The sequence below is a fragment of the Dermochelys coriacea genome, chromosome 2 (genome assembly GCF_009764565.3).
Source record: "Dermochelys coriacea isolate rDerCor1 chromosome 2, rDerCor1.pri.v4, whole genome shotgun sequence".
Lineage (NCBI taxonomy): Eukaryota > Metazoa > Chordata > Testudines > Dermochelyidae > Dermochelys > Dermochelys coriacea.
Window position 1 is genome coordinate 160933221 of NC_050069.1, and position 16275 is coordinate 160949495.

Sequence of the window (16275 nt, forward strand, 5' to 3'; positions counted from 1 at the left end):
AAGACAAGGTGCTTTGTAGTTAGCAGGTTGATAAACCCCAGCTTCCCTCATAGTCTTTACTTGGTCGGCTAACTCATGTTAAAACTACAAACTGCCTTGTCTTCTCTAGGCTCCTGCCTCATGTTTGTTACTGTCTGTTAGCTAACATGAGTTAAGAAAACATCTTTTTTCCCTAGTAATGATAGGCACTTTTACTCGTAAGGAGGGTTCCGAGAAATAAACATATTAAAAATTAGCTTAATAGGCTAAGACACGTATTAAAAATAAATTGGGGAGAGGGGGGGTAAAACTATAGAAGTTGCTGTTTTTATCCTTATTTGGTTCCAAACAACATATAAACTTTTCAGAGTAGAGAAGAAGGATTGAATCCCCTTAAATTTAAAGAGGAAAAACAAGATCCAAACAACAATAGGACCACAATAATAAAAAATGAATACAAAATAATATCAAGTAACATGTGACATGAGTCTGAGATTACTCAACCCACTCCTACCAAATGCCATACACCTAAATGCTACTTGCAACTGTCCTATTTTTCCCTTCTTAAAAAAACCCTGATTTTGTATCAGTGCAAGAATGATGAAACTTAAGTGAACCCATGCTACTAACAAACACCACTGATGGAGTTGGTGATAGAAAACTAAAGTGTCAACAATTACCCAAAAGCGTGGCATTTGTAATAGTGATTTTTTTTAAAAAAAATAGCTTTTTAGTGTAGTATATCTCTAGTATTTCCACATCCACCCATTCAAAAATCATAAGCCTGTCTTGAAAATCATGAGGTGTGGTTCTTTTTTTTACTAATAACTTTGTGGGTCACTCTGTCTTCTGGTTTCTGACTATAGAGTACGTTCAGCTCACATTTTCAAACTAGATTACTTTTCTAAAAACATGACAGCTGATTATTCTCCTGTATTCAGATGAATCCAGTAGCTGAGGCTTTCAGAATATCATGAGACTCACGATGAAATTACAAGGGTTGCTAGAACTGTATCTTTATATACTTCTCTAATGACTTCCATATTGAATGTGCTGAGTTTACACATCAAGATAGGATTTTAATAACTGCCAACCTGGTACAGAGTCTGAATACAGTTGCTATTGTTATGCTTCATTCACCATTGTAAGCAATAAGGGTTTTGGAAACTTAACAGACAATTTTGTTTATTATGCTTAAGCACAAAATAGAGTGGAGTACAGCTTGCATTTTTACAGCCTGACAGTATATGGGCTCTACAGTGCTGATAGTTTTAAAATCTTACGTTTTGTCATAAACTAAGCAAATATGGTTCCTAGAGAACACAAAGAACCTATCTTTATTGACAGCACTTCATACACTAGAACCTTACTACTCCCACTAAGTAGTACCTTACACCCTGAGTAGCAGAGTATCTCCTTTTCTTTTAATTAGACTAGTCAGGAAGTAAGGCACCAGTCAATGTGACTGAGGGGGCACAACTGGTCCTTGTGTATATACCATTGAATGAGTCTAGGATGGCATGGCAACCTTAACACCGAATATCTGTTTTATGTGAGACCTGTATTATTATTTTCATTTAGATTTTTGTATTTTTTTAATTATAGATGGGTGAAATCTTGGCCTTATTGGTCTTGGGGTTCCCCTGAGACCTCTTCCATTTGGTTCCCCAAGAACTCAGTTGAACTCAAGTCAGGTCACTCAGGTTCCTTTATTTGGCATGCAGCAATGCTACACTGAGGTTGTTCAGACTCTAGTGTACGGGGTGGTTATAGGGCATACCACGCATCCAAAGTTACATAGCAAATCTCTTCTTTTATATACATTTATACAATACTTGCATTTACTATACATTACATCACATGTTTTGGGATTGGCGTGGTCACTTTCTAGGAACCAGTCCCTGTACAGCACACGCTGTCCATGCATGATTTACTCTTTACCTCATCTTACGTTCCAGGCTTATTTTATTCATTTTTATCTTGTCCATTGTAAATGGTTCCCTGACTGTTCCCCTGTATCTTATCTAGTACAAATGGTCTGTTTCCATCCAGTAAATCCATTTACCTCCCTAATCCTATCTCCCAAGAAATGAGGCCTCACTCATATTGTTATTCATGTCACGCCCAGCCTACAGTTGGGCACATCTACACTGCGATAAAAGACCTGAGGCTGGCTCAGATCGGCTGACTTGGGCTCGTGGGGCTTGGTCTGAAGGACTATAAAGTTACCATGTAGATGTTTGGGCTTGGGCTGGAGCCTGGGATCTGAGACCCAATGTGAGGGAAGGTCCCATAGCCTGACTGTCTATACTGCAATTTCATGGCCCTGCAGCCCAAGCCCTGTGAGACCAAGTCAGGTGATGTCAAAGTCAATGACGTCAACAGCAAAACAATCAATGACTTCATTGCAGCCAGAATTTCACGAGTATGAAAAGAGGAAAAGCAATGGAAAAGTATTCCAATAACAACAAAAAGCTGATTGTTCCATTAGTCTCCTTCCCTTTTTTTGCTACCAGGCATCATTGTTTTAATTAACTACATTAGGCTTGAATGATACTTAGAGGAGAATGGAAGTCTACTGAGCTTCCGTTTCCTAAGATGCATCCATTATGAAAGAACCATTATGAATTGAAATAGATGCCTGAGAGCATTATAATCTGAAGTTATTATCGGAGAGGATACCTCGTTACCATGAAATGTATCCATTTGCAGCATGGAGGTACAAGGAGGCAATTCTTTGATACCATATTTCATGTATATAATATTTTTGGCTAAACAACTACTTGAGTACAGGAATTGTTAGTATGGAAGGTGCTGTTTTGTAGGAGAAAGATCTATCGTCACTCCTGCAGATTGACAGACAACTTCTAAGTTTCAGAATGTATTTTGAAGACAGCAGTTATGGGTTAGATTGTAACATTAGCTGACCTAAATAAAGGGGTAGTGCACAGCTGTAAGTCCCAGGGGCAGACCAACCAAAGTTCCCCCTTGTTCCACCTACTACTATAGCAGTAGCAGGTTACTTCCTCCTTTGCCCCAGGTCAGCTTTGTGTTGGGAATGAGTGAGGTGAGGTTGGCAGAGCCAAGACTCTACCCATTCCCCACTTCTGCCCATCTGCACAGAGAGGGATTAGTGGCTCCACCGTGTATGTCTACACTGCAATCAAAGAACTTTGGCATGGTGGCAGCTGGCCCAGATCAGCTGACTCAGGCTGAAAGGGGGTTCAGGCTGTGGGCTGTAAAAATTGCAGTGCAGATGTTCAGGCTCGGGCTGGAGCCGAGTCTCTGAGTCCCTGCGAGGGATATCAAAATTCCGAGTTATTCCTGTCTGTGCCTGCTGGAGCCCAAGTCTGCTGACCCAGGCTTTGAGACTCGGTGCCACAGGCTTTTCATTGCAGAGTAGACATACCCAAGAGAGGCAGCTCTCCAATCTTGCTTTGACCTATGATGCAGGTAGCTTGCACAGGGATAGAAGAGCAGGCCACAATCCTGTCTCTGTAAGGATTACTTTGGAGAATGCAGATGCAGCTACTGGTTACTGAACTGCAGAGAGTGGTAATGTGTTTGAATGTAAAAAAAGCCATCTGGGTCTTTAAGTATCATTTCCCCTTGTTTGTACAGTGAAATACAATGGGTAAACCTAATGTGACTGAAATCATCATGTCATCTAATTAGTTTCAAGCCCTAAAACAAAGATTGGTTTTAACATGCCTTTTAGAACTCTCATTGTATTACAGTGTGCTGCTTGTATTCCCTTTAGAGAGCAGGTTTCAGAGTAGCAGCCGTGTTAGTCTGTATTCGCAAAAAGAAAAGGAGAACTTGTGGCACCTTAGAGACTAACACATTTATTTGAGCATAAGCTTTCGTGAGCTACAGCTCACTTCATCAGATGCATTTGTGTTATACCAATAAAATAAAAACCAGCAGGATCTTATTAAAGGGGAAAAGGCAAAATACCACATTTATTGTGAATACAGAAAGAATCATAGTAAGCAGTTAGTTATAGCTATAACATTCCATTCAATCTCATATTTATTCACACATCATTCACACACACACACACACACACACACACACACACACAGAGGTTCTGCAAGGTTGTTATTATAGTTACCAGCCTTAGAGTTGCTCATGCCAAGCCACTGGTCAGGTGGTCTGGACATGAGGAGGGAGCAGTGCCTTGTCAGATGCACATCTGATGCTCCTGGAAGTTGGTTTGCAGAATCAGACCCCAAAGTTCTCCCTTTCTAGAGTCCATTTTTAGAGGAATTTCTTCTTATGCCAGTCTATTGGAATTGCTTCATTATGCTGTTGCTGAATCAATCAGCAGATGGCAAATTCCTGACGGCTCCGTGCTGCCAGATGTTATCTTGTTCTTTAGACACTGGATTCTTAGGCTGGCACCTCCCTGATCATTCAGTTATTATCCACACCAAGCATCCATCCACATACATCCTCTATCTCTATTTTAATCACAATTGTTAACAAAGCAAGATGAATACAACAAAAAGGCGGGGAGTCTCTGGGTGCTGTTTCTGTTGTTAGAGAGTATTGCTTTGAGTCTCTCTCTGTGTGAGAAGTTATTGTTGCAAAGAATTGCTTTGAGAACAGACTCTGTCTTAGAATGTACTAACACAATTAGCAGCTTGCAAGTTTCAAACATAGAGGGAGAGAAACAGTACCAAAAACCAAGAGACCTCTTAATTAGTAATACCCTGGAATTTAAACAATGGGAAATCAAACTCATGTGATTTTAATACAGAACTTCTTTAATATGATCCAACATTTGCATATGAGTAAACTTGCTGATGGTAGTAGCGTTTAAAATATCTTCAAGCAATGAAAAACTGCTTAATGAGACAATTGGCTGATCATGGGGTTGCACTTTCCTCATTGATTTTGTATGTCCAAATTACCTAAATGGTATCTCCACTTATGAGTGTCAATGGGAAGCTCAGCAAAGCCATGTCAGTGAGTGAGTGTTTCACCTGAATTTTTTTTGTAGTGGTTGTTAGAATTCCTGTCTCCTGTATTACATTTGTGTTTGAAGTTCAATAGATAACTACAATTCAGTATATTGCTCCAGCTAGAAGAAGTACTTTTTGTTTTCAGGTATTTTTTCATGGGACAAAAGCCAGAGAGACAAGGTAAAATGTGCACATATTTTTCCATTAGCAATTGTAGATATGGCTCAGAAAATAGAGGTGAAAAACTGATTAATATTCATGTCAAATACACTAAATCAATCAATAAACAAACCAGGGTGGATTAAATTATGATATTCAGTCAGTTGTTCAAAAGCATAGCTGGAAACGACAGTAGCTTAGGTTCACAAGGCAACTGCATCAACATTTCTTACATGTGGAAAATATTATGCCATTTCAATGGGGTTCAGCACAGTCTGAGGCTCTTTCCCAGTGTTCACAAAATAGTTGTATAAGGCAATATAATCACAAGGTTGAGTTGTTCTGCTCCTGGAAAGTTTCTCCAGATTCTTGACATCCCATATTGTATGTGACTGTTTTTGGATCGATGAAGTGAGCAAGCAAGGTTTTGGTGGCCATAAACTATAGGTTTTGGTGGCCATAAACTATAGGAGGCATAGTCACCATAAACTATAGGGGGTCCTGGTGAAATAACCTCAAAAATCTTTTTGTTTGTTTAAGGGCAGGGTAGTTTCAGCAATGTATAAAATGCCCTGCTGCATCTCAGAATACACTTGTCAAAGGTGAACTAAGGACACACATTGGGCCTGATTCGCTGCTGCCTCGTACCGTATACATTTTGAACACATGGATGAAGGCAGTATGAAGTTGGTGTGAAAGACAATCAAATGAGAGTGGTAGCATTTCATACTCACTCGCAATGGTCAAAACAACGGAAAACCGGGGTCACCACTCTCATCTGGTTTTCAGCAAGATGAGGGGAACTCTGAGTGGACCCTTGCTATTCCATTGTCTGATTCTTCCCTTAAAACTTGTAAATAATTATGGCCTGCTGATTTAATGGCCTGTGTTTACAAGATTGGTCCCATCCCTGCTCAATTGCTTTAAATTGAGTATTGTTTATATTAGGAGAGAGACTGGCTCCTCTTGATTTCTGCAAGGGAAGTGTTTGCATATGGGAACGTCTGCTGGTTCTTGTTTGCTTTCTTCTAAAGTTTATTTCAGGCAAAAAAATCTTTAGATCACTTTTGAAATTATTCCTCTCAGCGGAACCTGTCCTGCTGTGGATTTCTCAGATCCAGAGCTGGAGAATTACCCTTCCTTGTGCAAAAAGGAGTTATCCTGTGGGTCATGCTATCCTGTATGTCTATGCTGTAGTTCGACACCTGCGGCTGGCCCGTGCCATCTGAGTTGGGCTCACAGGGCTTGGGCTAAAGGGCTGTGTAATTGTAGTGTGGACGCTCCGGGTTGGGATGCAACCCTTGCTCCGAGACCCTTCCACTATCAAATTCCGGGGCTCAATCCAGTGAGGGGTTGTGTCCCCACCTGCCCTGCAACCTTGGGTGCCTCACAATGCTTTGCTGCTGTAGCACCCAAACAACAAGCAGGTCACACATAGCTGCAGCCTGCCAGCACACTCCAGTCACACTCTGGCTTCCACCAGCCTCACTTACCACTTGTAGGGTGACCCCCCAACATACTCCCAGTCTCAGATTTCCCCCCAAAACTATGTGTTCTCCATTGTCCAGCCCTCTCCTGGATGGTCCAGATATTAGAGGTCTGTTGCTCCTGTAAGGGGTCAATGTATGACCATTTGCTACTTTAATTGGAGTTACCAAACAATTCAGTTTAAACACAACACTGCATTAGTTTTGATTAAAGAATAAAACAAGTTTATTTAACAATAAAGAGAGAGGTTTTAAGTGAGTACAAGTATAAGGCATTAAAGTCAGAAATGGTTACAAGAGAAATAAAAATAAAATGCTTTCTAGTGCTGAAACTGAACACACTAGACTTGGTTCAAAGTGAAATTCTTACCAAACATTCCCAGCAACAGGGCTGACCAAATTCTCAGGTCAGAACCCCTCCAATCCAAAGGCCTGGTTTCTTTGTCTTCTCAGCTGAGAGAGAGAATACCTGGGGTCCAATTATAGTCCAATCAATCTTTTAAATGCATTTCCCTGTAGGTTACTCCTAGATAAAGTTCCTTCCAGCTGTGAGGATGGAGGCATGCAGTCTTGTGGGGGGAAAAGGTTCCATGTTGTTGTTAAAATGCAAATCGATCCATTCCTGCCCCTCCTCCCCGTTATCTGCCAAAGACTGGCCACTTGACCAGTGATGCCAATCAGTTTTAATGACAACCGGCTAGAGGCATCAGCTCATTCTTTGTCTTTGAAAAACAGGTTTACCTCTTCCCAGACTTGTCTAGCAAACACATTTCAAGTATAATTTCAGCTTATGTTCTTACCTTTACATATAAAGTTGCTACATACATTTCACCATGACTGACCAGCAAGTTATTAGGTTTCACATGATACTTGACAAGGCATATTTTATACAAAGATTATTACAATGGTGTGTAGGGTGTGAAATCATGGTTGCATTTGATCACACTCACCTCGCAGGGTCCTAGAGCTTGGGCTCTAACCCAAACCCAAAGGTCTATACCACAATTAAATAGCCCCTGTACCCGTGACAGCTGGCATGGGCTAATCACAGGTTTTTAATTGCCATGTAGACATACCCTCAGAATCGGTGGAAATAGGAATCAATGCGTGTGTTAAGCTTATTGGATTTTTCTGCTCTTTCTTACAGAACAATTCAGAGGGATCCAAAATCAAAGACCAGGGGCCTTGTTCTCAGTTATACTAAAGTCCCTGAAGTGTAAAGGGGTCTTATAGTGGATGTAAATTACATTTTGCATTCACTTTCAGACCCCTGTACACTGTCAGTGATATAAAGGTGCTTGAGTATAACTGAGCATTGAGTCTGTGTCCCTTTCTCCTACAACCCAATTTTCCTTTCTGTGGAATATTTTGCTTTTTCAATATAATTTTAGGTTTGGAAATGATCTTGGGGACAACCCACTCCAGGTCCTGGCTCTTTTCCCATATTTCTTAATGCTCTACATCTCTCTCTCTGTCCTAGGTACCCAGTGGTATCACACTTCCCTCAAAGGCCTTTATTATCTTGGTAATAGATTAAAGTTAAGTCTTTTGAATAATTTGTCTTCTCTGACCTTTCTATCAGGTTATGAACTTGAAAACTTTCCTAAATGGTATTAAAACTGGTTGTTCAAAGTAAAATTTGACCTGATCATTGCGATAAATCATACAATCTCTTTCTCTAATGTATGTTGCCATGTTATCTTTTATGTAAACTGCAGGGTGAAGACAAGAAAGTTTCTGAAAAAAGTCTTCATCCCCCAGTGTCACCTTCCTCCGTACCCGATCATATGAAATGTAACATCCTTAAAGCTCAAGTAGAAGCTGCTTTTAGAGTGGGTGCCCAGGTGAGTATACCTTTTAATTTACCCTCTATATTCCCCTTTCTAATGCTAGTGAGAACATAATGTTTCATGTGAAATCACTTCATATTTTCCAAAGTCTGACCCTTTCCTTGGGAAGTGTTGTCTCATCTTCCTTAGGTATCCAAAATGACATAAATTGCTCTAGACCTTTCTGTAGGTCATCAGAACATCTAGCTACTTGCTGTGATTTCAGGATGGTCTACAGAGTTCACTGTTTCTGAACCGTGTGCTGTTCATCAGTACTTTTTTGGCTACAGCTGAATTTGTGAGCTTTCAGGATGAATAATGTTTCATTGCCAAAAGGATGGGAACAAAACAAGAGTTGAGTAGATGAAATGTGGCTTGGTTGATTCACTTTCCTTCATCCTTTCAAACCCTAAAGCCTTTAGTTTTTTCTGTTCAGAGAGCAGTTTGGAATTTTGCTGAGCATTCATTTTTTATTTTTGATTAAATATTGTATTTTAGTCCTCATGCTACGTGGAAACTGTTATTTATAGATGAACGTCATATTTGGATGCCTAAATATTGATTCCAGAGAGTCTTTAAAGAGACAGGTGTGAAAATGTTAGTCTATGTACTTTTGTGCTCATTTGTTTTTCCAGTCATCCATTCAAAACATTTATGTTCCATTAAATTATTTCAATTTCATGGATAGATCCATATTCAAAATCAATGAATTGTGTTACATAAATACCAACATATATCCATATGACATAGCTGTTTTCAGCTATGTAACAAATAGATCGCATGAGTGTAATGATATTATTTCTTCTATTGAAGTTAAACTTTCTTGAAACACTAACCCTAACCCTATTCCTATGTAATTCTTTTGGAATGTAGTTAGTGAAATAAGGATAATGTAATGTCATCTTCCGTAACAAGAAAGAAAGAAAAGAAATACAAGGGAGAGAGGGTTATTGAATCCTGTCATTAGCTACTTCTGTTACTTTGTGTGTGTGTGTGTGTGTGTGTGTGTGTGTGTGTGTGTGTGTGTGTGTGTGTGTGTGTGTGTTAATAATCTCCGTTGGATACACACTATTTTACTTCTTCTGTTACTCTGTTTCTTCCATGGTGACAGGTTTCAGAGTGGTAGCCATGTTAGTCTGTATCAGCAAAAACAACGAGGAGTCCTTGTGGCACCTTAGAGATTAACAAATTTATTTGGGCATAAGCTTTCATGGGCTATAACCCACTTCATTAGGTGCATGGAGTGGAAAATACAGTAGGCAGGTATAAATATACAGCACACAAAAAGATGGGAGTTGCCTTACCAAGTGCGTGGGGGGTCAGTGCTAACAAAGCCAATTCAATTAGGGTGGATGTGACCCATTTCCAACAAGAAGGGGTGAATATCAAAAGAGGGAAAATTATTTTTTGTAGTGACCCAACCACTTCCAGTCTGGAATTAACTGGAATGAATCTGTAAACTTGACACCATCAAATTAGGCCTGAATAAAGACTGGGAGTGGCTCGGTCACTACAAAAAATAATTTTCCCTCTGTTGATACTCTCACCTTCTTGTCAACTGTTGGAAATGGGCCACATCCACCCTAATTGAATTGGCCTTGTTAGCACTGACCCCCCATTTGGTAAGACAGCTCCCATGTTTTCATGTGCTGTATATTTATACCTGCCAACTGTATTTTCCACTCCATGCATCTGATGAAGTGGGTTATAGCCCACAAAATCTTTTGCTCAAATAAATTTGTTAGTCTCTAAGGTGCCACAAGGACTCTTCGCTGTTTTTGTTTCATCTGACACTATCATGTCAGGTCAACTTGCCCTCCAAAGAATTTTCTTGTAACAACCATCTTTGTACATTTCTCACTGTTGCTACCTGGCAGAGTTTTCATCTGACAGTTAAATTGCAATGCATGCAGTTAAAACCATGGAAGTCTAAGACAGCTAAACCTTGGTTATTCAGTCTGCTAGAGATTTCTAGAACAGGCAGTGTAATTTTTATGATGTGTTTTTAAAAAACAGTTCGGTCTTTTCTGAATCTGATGTTATGACAACTGCGCTATGTTACAGTATGTTTCCTGTTTGAATGTCTCAATTCTTGCCATTCTTTTTCATGCATATACCATGGCTTTGTGTCTATTTCTCAAGGATGTTGCCCGATACATCTTGAATTTGCGTTTTCTCCAACTATGCTTACAGTTATGTTCAACTAAGCAGTTATACACATGTTAACGCTGTGTGCTGACATATTCATAGTAAAGAATTATTCGTGATTCTGATTGTTTGTAGCTACACAGAAAATTTGTGAAACATGTTTCCTCCATCTCTTCTGATCTGCTCCTCCGTCCACTCCTCAGAGCCTTTCCAAATTACGTAATCTTGAGTTGCTTTTATATATCTGTAACACTGTTCTTTTACTGTAGTTACGTAGTAAATGGGTATCAGAGAAGAAAGTAAGTCTGCTAGTCTTTTCTTAAAGTAGACACATTTCCCAAAAAAACTTTTAGCACTCAGTATGGATTGAATATGCATCTCTGTTCCAGTTCATGAGAGGAGATCATATGAAATTCCAAACAGAGGGGAAAGTAGCTTGTGTTGCTGAAGACTATTGACATAGTGCAGCTTGAAAGACATGTAGCAATGGTTGTCTAAGAAGGATAGTCCAGTGCTTAGGATATTGCCTTTGCCTTTGAGGAAACTCAAGTTCAGTTTTCTGCTTTGCTACAGTTCCCGGTGTGACTTTGGAGAGGTATCTCTATGCCTCAGTTCCCTGCTGCACTGGGGTATTGTGAAGATAATTAAAGATTGTGAGATGAACAGATGCTATGGTAATCGGGCAGTGTAAACACCATAGATGCATGAAGATCTGCAGCATAGGAATCTACCCATCTGGGGGAGCTAGAGAGCAGCACATCCTCCACCACCAAGAGACAAAGCCAGCGTGGAGGTGCTGCTGGGGAATAAGCTGTCTGTCTGGCATGCAATAAAACTGCTTCTGTTATGTCACCCACTTTTCCCTGAAAAGCTACCTGCTCACTGCATCTGTATACTTTGCCAATGGCCTTTTGTTCTCCTGCTAAGAGAAGGGAAAGTCGGCTGAGTGTTGTTTGATCACTTAATTTCCCACCTAAAAGGGGAGAGACAAGTTTGCTGCTTCTTCCTTACCAAAGGGATGAGGGGGTAGGGAAGTAGGGCAGCAGTCAGGTGACTCTGAAGAGGGTAGCACAGACTGACTACCCAATATATCAGCCAGACCAGTGCTGTGTACAGCAATGGTTCCCCTCTCCACCTTCCTACAGATAATTTTGATCTCTGTGAGGTGGGAGCTAAGATTACTGCTAGAGGATCCTTTAAGTGCGCAGGGAAAAAGTGATTGTTTCTTTATTGCAGACCACTTTGGACAGCAGTCTTATCCATCCAGCTCCCTGTGCTCTTCCTAAGCCTATTGTCTTACTTCTCTCTGTCTCCTAGTCTTACTCTTGGCTTCATCCCATCTATCATACTGTCCAATAAACTTTAAACCATATCTCTTTCTTCCTCTGCCATGCACCTTCTCATCTCCTTCCAATCCTTTTTTAAATACAACATCTTTAAGAAGTCGCACCTCCTTCCTTCTCATCATTCACAAACCCCAGTCCCCTCCTACTTTTGATCTGTTGTCCAATGTTTTCTCTAATTTTGATGGTAAGCTCTTTGGGGCAAGGAATATATCTCATCTATATTCTGTAAAGCACAGGACAAATTTACAGCACTATACAGAGATTTCAAGCAAGAGCAGCCTGTCTTTGTCATCTACAGCATATGCCTCTTCTCTTTGTTTACTATGTAACGTTACATGCTGGTGAGAAGTTCTTTATCCTAGAAGCAGAAAGAACAGAGCTGGTCTCTCTCACTCGCATACATACAGGTGCACTCTTTATCTAAAGTGAAATTGACACCTATCAGAGGTTGGTTTTAAAAAGTCCTAAAAGATCCTTTATCTTTTTGAGCTCCCCATCAATGTACTGTACTTTAGGAAATTTTGCTGGACATCTGCATTGTCCAGTTAGTAACAGAAGCATCAGTGAAACATTCTCACTAATGGGACACAGCTGGAACTGGTACCAAAGGGTACCCTTAAAACATTTCCACGTACCTAAAGTACGTGGAAACAACTATTTCATTGTTGTTTGTATTGTTTGTAATAATTTCCCATTTGAAAAGCAAGGAATATTTCAAATCCCGGACAACAGTACCATCAGGAAATGACCAGTTCATAAAGGCCCCCACTGTAGTCAGTAGAACAGGAAGCTCTTCATTAGAAGTTCCTGACAATGGAGGGGGGGCGAATGCAGGAGAGGAAAGATGGGGGAAGAGAGTTTGGGGATGGAAATGCTGATTTTTTGATTCATTCAGATCAGTATACTCATGGCAACTAGATACCATGGGAACTGGTGCCTTAGAAACACTGAAATACATAGTTCCAATCTCTGCAATTTCAAACATAAATAGTGGGAGGAAATTATACAATGTAGTTTGAAATAGGAGCTGAAAAGGGAGATTTGCACTCAATTTCCATTCTGGAGTCATGCAGAAGAGCTTTCAGAGTAGCAGCCGTGTTAGTCTGTATTCGCAAAAAGAAAAGGAGTACTTGTGGCACCTTAGAGACTAACAAATTTATTTGAGCATAAGCTTTCATGAGCTACAGCTCACTTCATTGGATGCATTTGGTGGAAAATACAGTAGGGAGATTTATACGCGCGCGCGCACACACACACACACACACACACACACACACACACACACAGAGAACATGAAACAATGGGTTTTATCATACACACTGTAAGGAGAGTGTTCACTTAAGATGAGCCATCACCAGCAGGAGGTGATGGCTCATCTTAAGTGATCACTCTCCTTACAGTGTGTATGATAAAACCCATTGTTTCATGTTCTCTGTGTGTGTATATAAATCTCCCCACTGTATTTTCCACCGAATGCATCCGATGAAGTGAGCTGTAGCTCACGAAAGCTTATGCTCAAATAAATTTTAGTCTCTAAGGTGCCACAAGTACTCCTTTTCTTTATGCAGAAGAGCTGTTTATTTCTTTCCTATATGGTACTTTTTTATCCTTCCTCAAAGCTGTGACTCTGAATTAGAGATCTAAAACTCGTCTGTTTATGGTACAGGTTACTCGCAGTTCTGCATATATGTTAGAGTGCTGGAGCAGCAAGAAACTAATGTGAATGAGTTTGTTTATTTTGTGAAGCGAGAAGTATTTCCATACAGAAATGTTAGTTTGAGAATCAAGCTGCAAGATGTGATGGAGTATGTCTGAATGTGTGCAGATGCATACCTTAACTGATGAAAAATGTGATGAACCCACACAAATTGTGGAAATTTAGGCTGTGGGTTCCACAGAACGCTCAGCGCAGTGTCTGTATTGCGATAGTAAACCAGCACTCTTTCACAACACACCCTTCAAACTTCTTCATGGGCATGCAACACTTCATAGCTGACAGATTGCAGATCAAATGCTCATTTTAAGAAGGAGCAGTATAAAACCAGCAACGAAGAGCTGCATGAATATAAAAGACCAGCTTCTAGCAGCATATAAAAACCTTACAGTTTACATGGCTCAGTGTTGAAATGGAGGGATTGATCAAAGGAGTTGTCAATTCATGCCCCAGCTGATGGAGGATTCTGATTGCTATGCATACCCAGTTTGGCCCAAAGCAAATCCTGATTTACTTTAGCGTTAAATACAGACTCCTGTGCAAACTTAGAATTACCTTAACTGGGTTTTCGTCTCTTGGCTGGAAAGGTATGTGGTGTTCTTATCCAGTGTGCCTTCTACAATATATGCTTATTTTCTCCATTAGTTTTCATTTCACCTCCTCTTCCCCCATAGGGAGTCCCAACTCCTTGGGGCCCATAAATCCATGAAATTACAACAAGAGTGAATCTGATGTCTTATCTCTAACCTAGAAGAATATATTTGGATCATACAGCAGTGACTTCATTGGGGGTTGAACATGATGCTAGAATTTGGTACAAAGAGAGTATTAAAACTTGTTCACAAGTTAATATCTATGCAATATTTTCAGACTACTGCAGGTTACCTTCTTTTTTCTCTCCCGCTTACCTCTTTAAAAAAAAAAAAAAAAAACTACATACCAATGATGTAGTTTTGCTCTGAATGTGTATTGCCATCTATGGGCTAGGATATAATCTTAATGTAAGCAACTAAGATGTGAAGTTGAACGGTGCTAACTAGCCTTGCCTAGAACTACTGGAACATATTGCACAATTGGAGATGTATCTCAGAATGTGTTTTGATCATATTTCATGCTACATTTTGTTCTGTGTGCAACAAATGCAAACAAAAATTGGATCAACACATTATTTAAGGTAGCAAGGGAGTACAGCTGAGGAGAAACTCATCAGTGGCTTTCCTAACTATATCTTTGGTTGGCCTTTGCCTTTTCATCATGTTGTCCTTTAAGGAGTAATTAAACTGTCAGTTATTTATAAAGATTCTTCAAAGTTGCAGTGCCCAAAGAAGTTGATGTATGTGGTTTTCAAATTTTCCCAAAAGGCTGCCGCAAGGAAATACGTTGCAATACTATCTATATGATTTGGGTTTTAAGTGCTTTGTTCACTTCTGGAAATCATAATAAGGTCACAAGAGAAAATGAGTTTGGTACAGGAAAGATACTGGAGGATTTATACTCTTATGTGAAAAATAACAGGACTTGGATAAATATCTCTGGATGCCTGGAGGAGTTCCTGCCTTTTGCTAGATGGCTATTCAAACGTTGTGAAATGATGAAAATTTCAAGCATGTCAGTCTGTCCTCCATCATGGATTATATTTTATATCCAAGATTTGCTTGGAAATAATGCAAATTTGCTGATATCTTCTTGGTCTTCCTTGTGCTTATCGCATATCCCTGCATAATTTGACAATCTCAATTTAAAAGACCCAGAACAGGAGAATAACAGGTCCAGGCTGAAGTGCTGTACCTTAAGGGGGTGTATGTGTTTATATTAGAGAAAGAAGCTTGTACAGGGCTCTTTGCACAATGCCTTGCTAAAGCCATTGCTGTTAGTCACCCACTCGGATGAGCAATACATTCACTCTCAAATTCCAAGCTAAGTAAAAAGAAGCAATTGTTGTGATACTCTCAACTCCTACTCCAATGAATGTGACATCACATCAGTTATAATTGTTCATAACAATGGAATTTAAATGGCTATAATTCAAATTGGCTATATTCTGTCTGTCAAAGGAAACAGATTTGCTTAACTTTAAAAGTGAGTCACAGGCTGGAAATAAAGGGGGGCAGAGGTACAGAAAGATAGGACTTCAGGGAACGTAGGATGGGGGAGCATCACTAGGTGGAATACAGCAACCATTATAAGGGAATCAGCAACTCTACTCAAAAAGGAGTGACAAAAAATGATAACTTTGTTCAGTTAAAGTAATCAAGGGTGAATAAAAAAATCTCCAGGACACTAAGGAACAGACTTGCAAAAAGTGCCACAAGATTGTTATGACCACACATCAAGACCTCAGTTCTGCCTCTCATCAGAAAAGGTTTTTTAGTAATTCAGTGCCTGCTAACAATGAATGGTACAAGTATTATTTGTTATTATTTGCCATGCAATAGCACCTGGGAGCTCGGTCATGGATCAGGATCCTGTTGTACTAGGCAGTGTACAAACACAGAACAAAAAGATGGGTACTACCTCAAAGAGCTGACCGTGAGGCTATTCTGATCACAAAGGAAGAATCCTATCTGCTAAAATACCAACAACACTTCCTGCACCAGGGTTTTCCTTGGATGCTTCTTTTCCCAATGACCTTGCTGCTTAGCTTAT

At 39.9% G+C, this 16275-nt stretch overlaps 1 protein-coding gene across 4 annotated transcripts in view; it reads left to right on the top strand.

Annotated features, from left to right (window-relative positions):
- The window catches only part of EPB41L4B (erythrocyte membrane protein band 4.1 like 4B), a 255127-nt gene that overhangs the window by 165482 nt on the left and 73370 nt on the right, over window positions 1–16275 (top strand). For all 4 annotated transcript variants that reach the window (XM_038392440.2, XM_038392441.2, XM_043508596.1 and 1 more), the window contains exon 18: window positions 8311–8436. In XM_038392440.2, the coding sequence (XP_038248368.1) occupies window positions 8311–8436 (126 nt within the window). The remainder of the gene's footprint in view (window positions 1–8310; window positions 8437–16275) is intronic.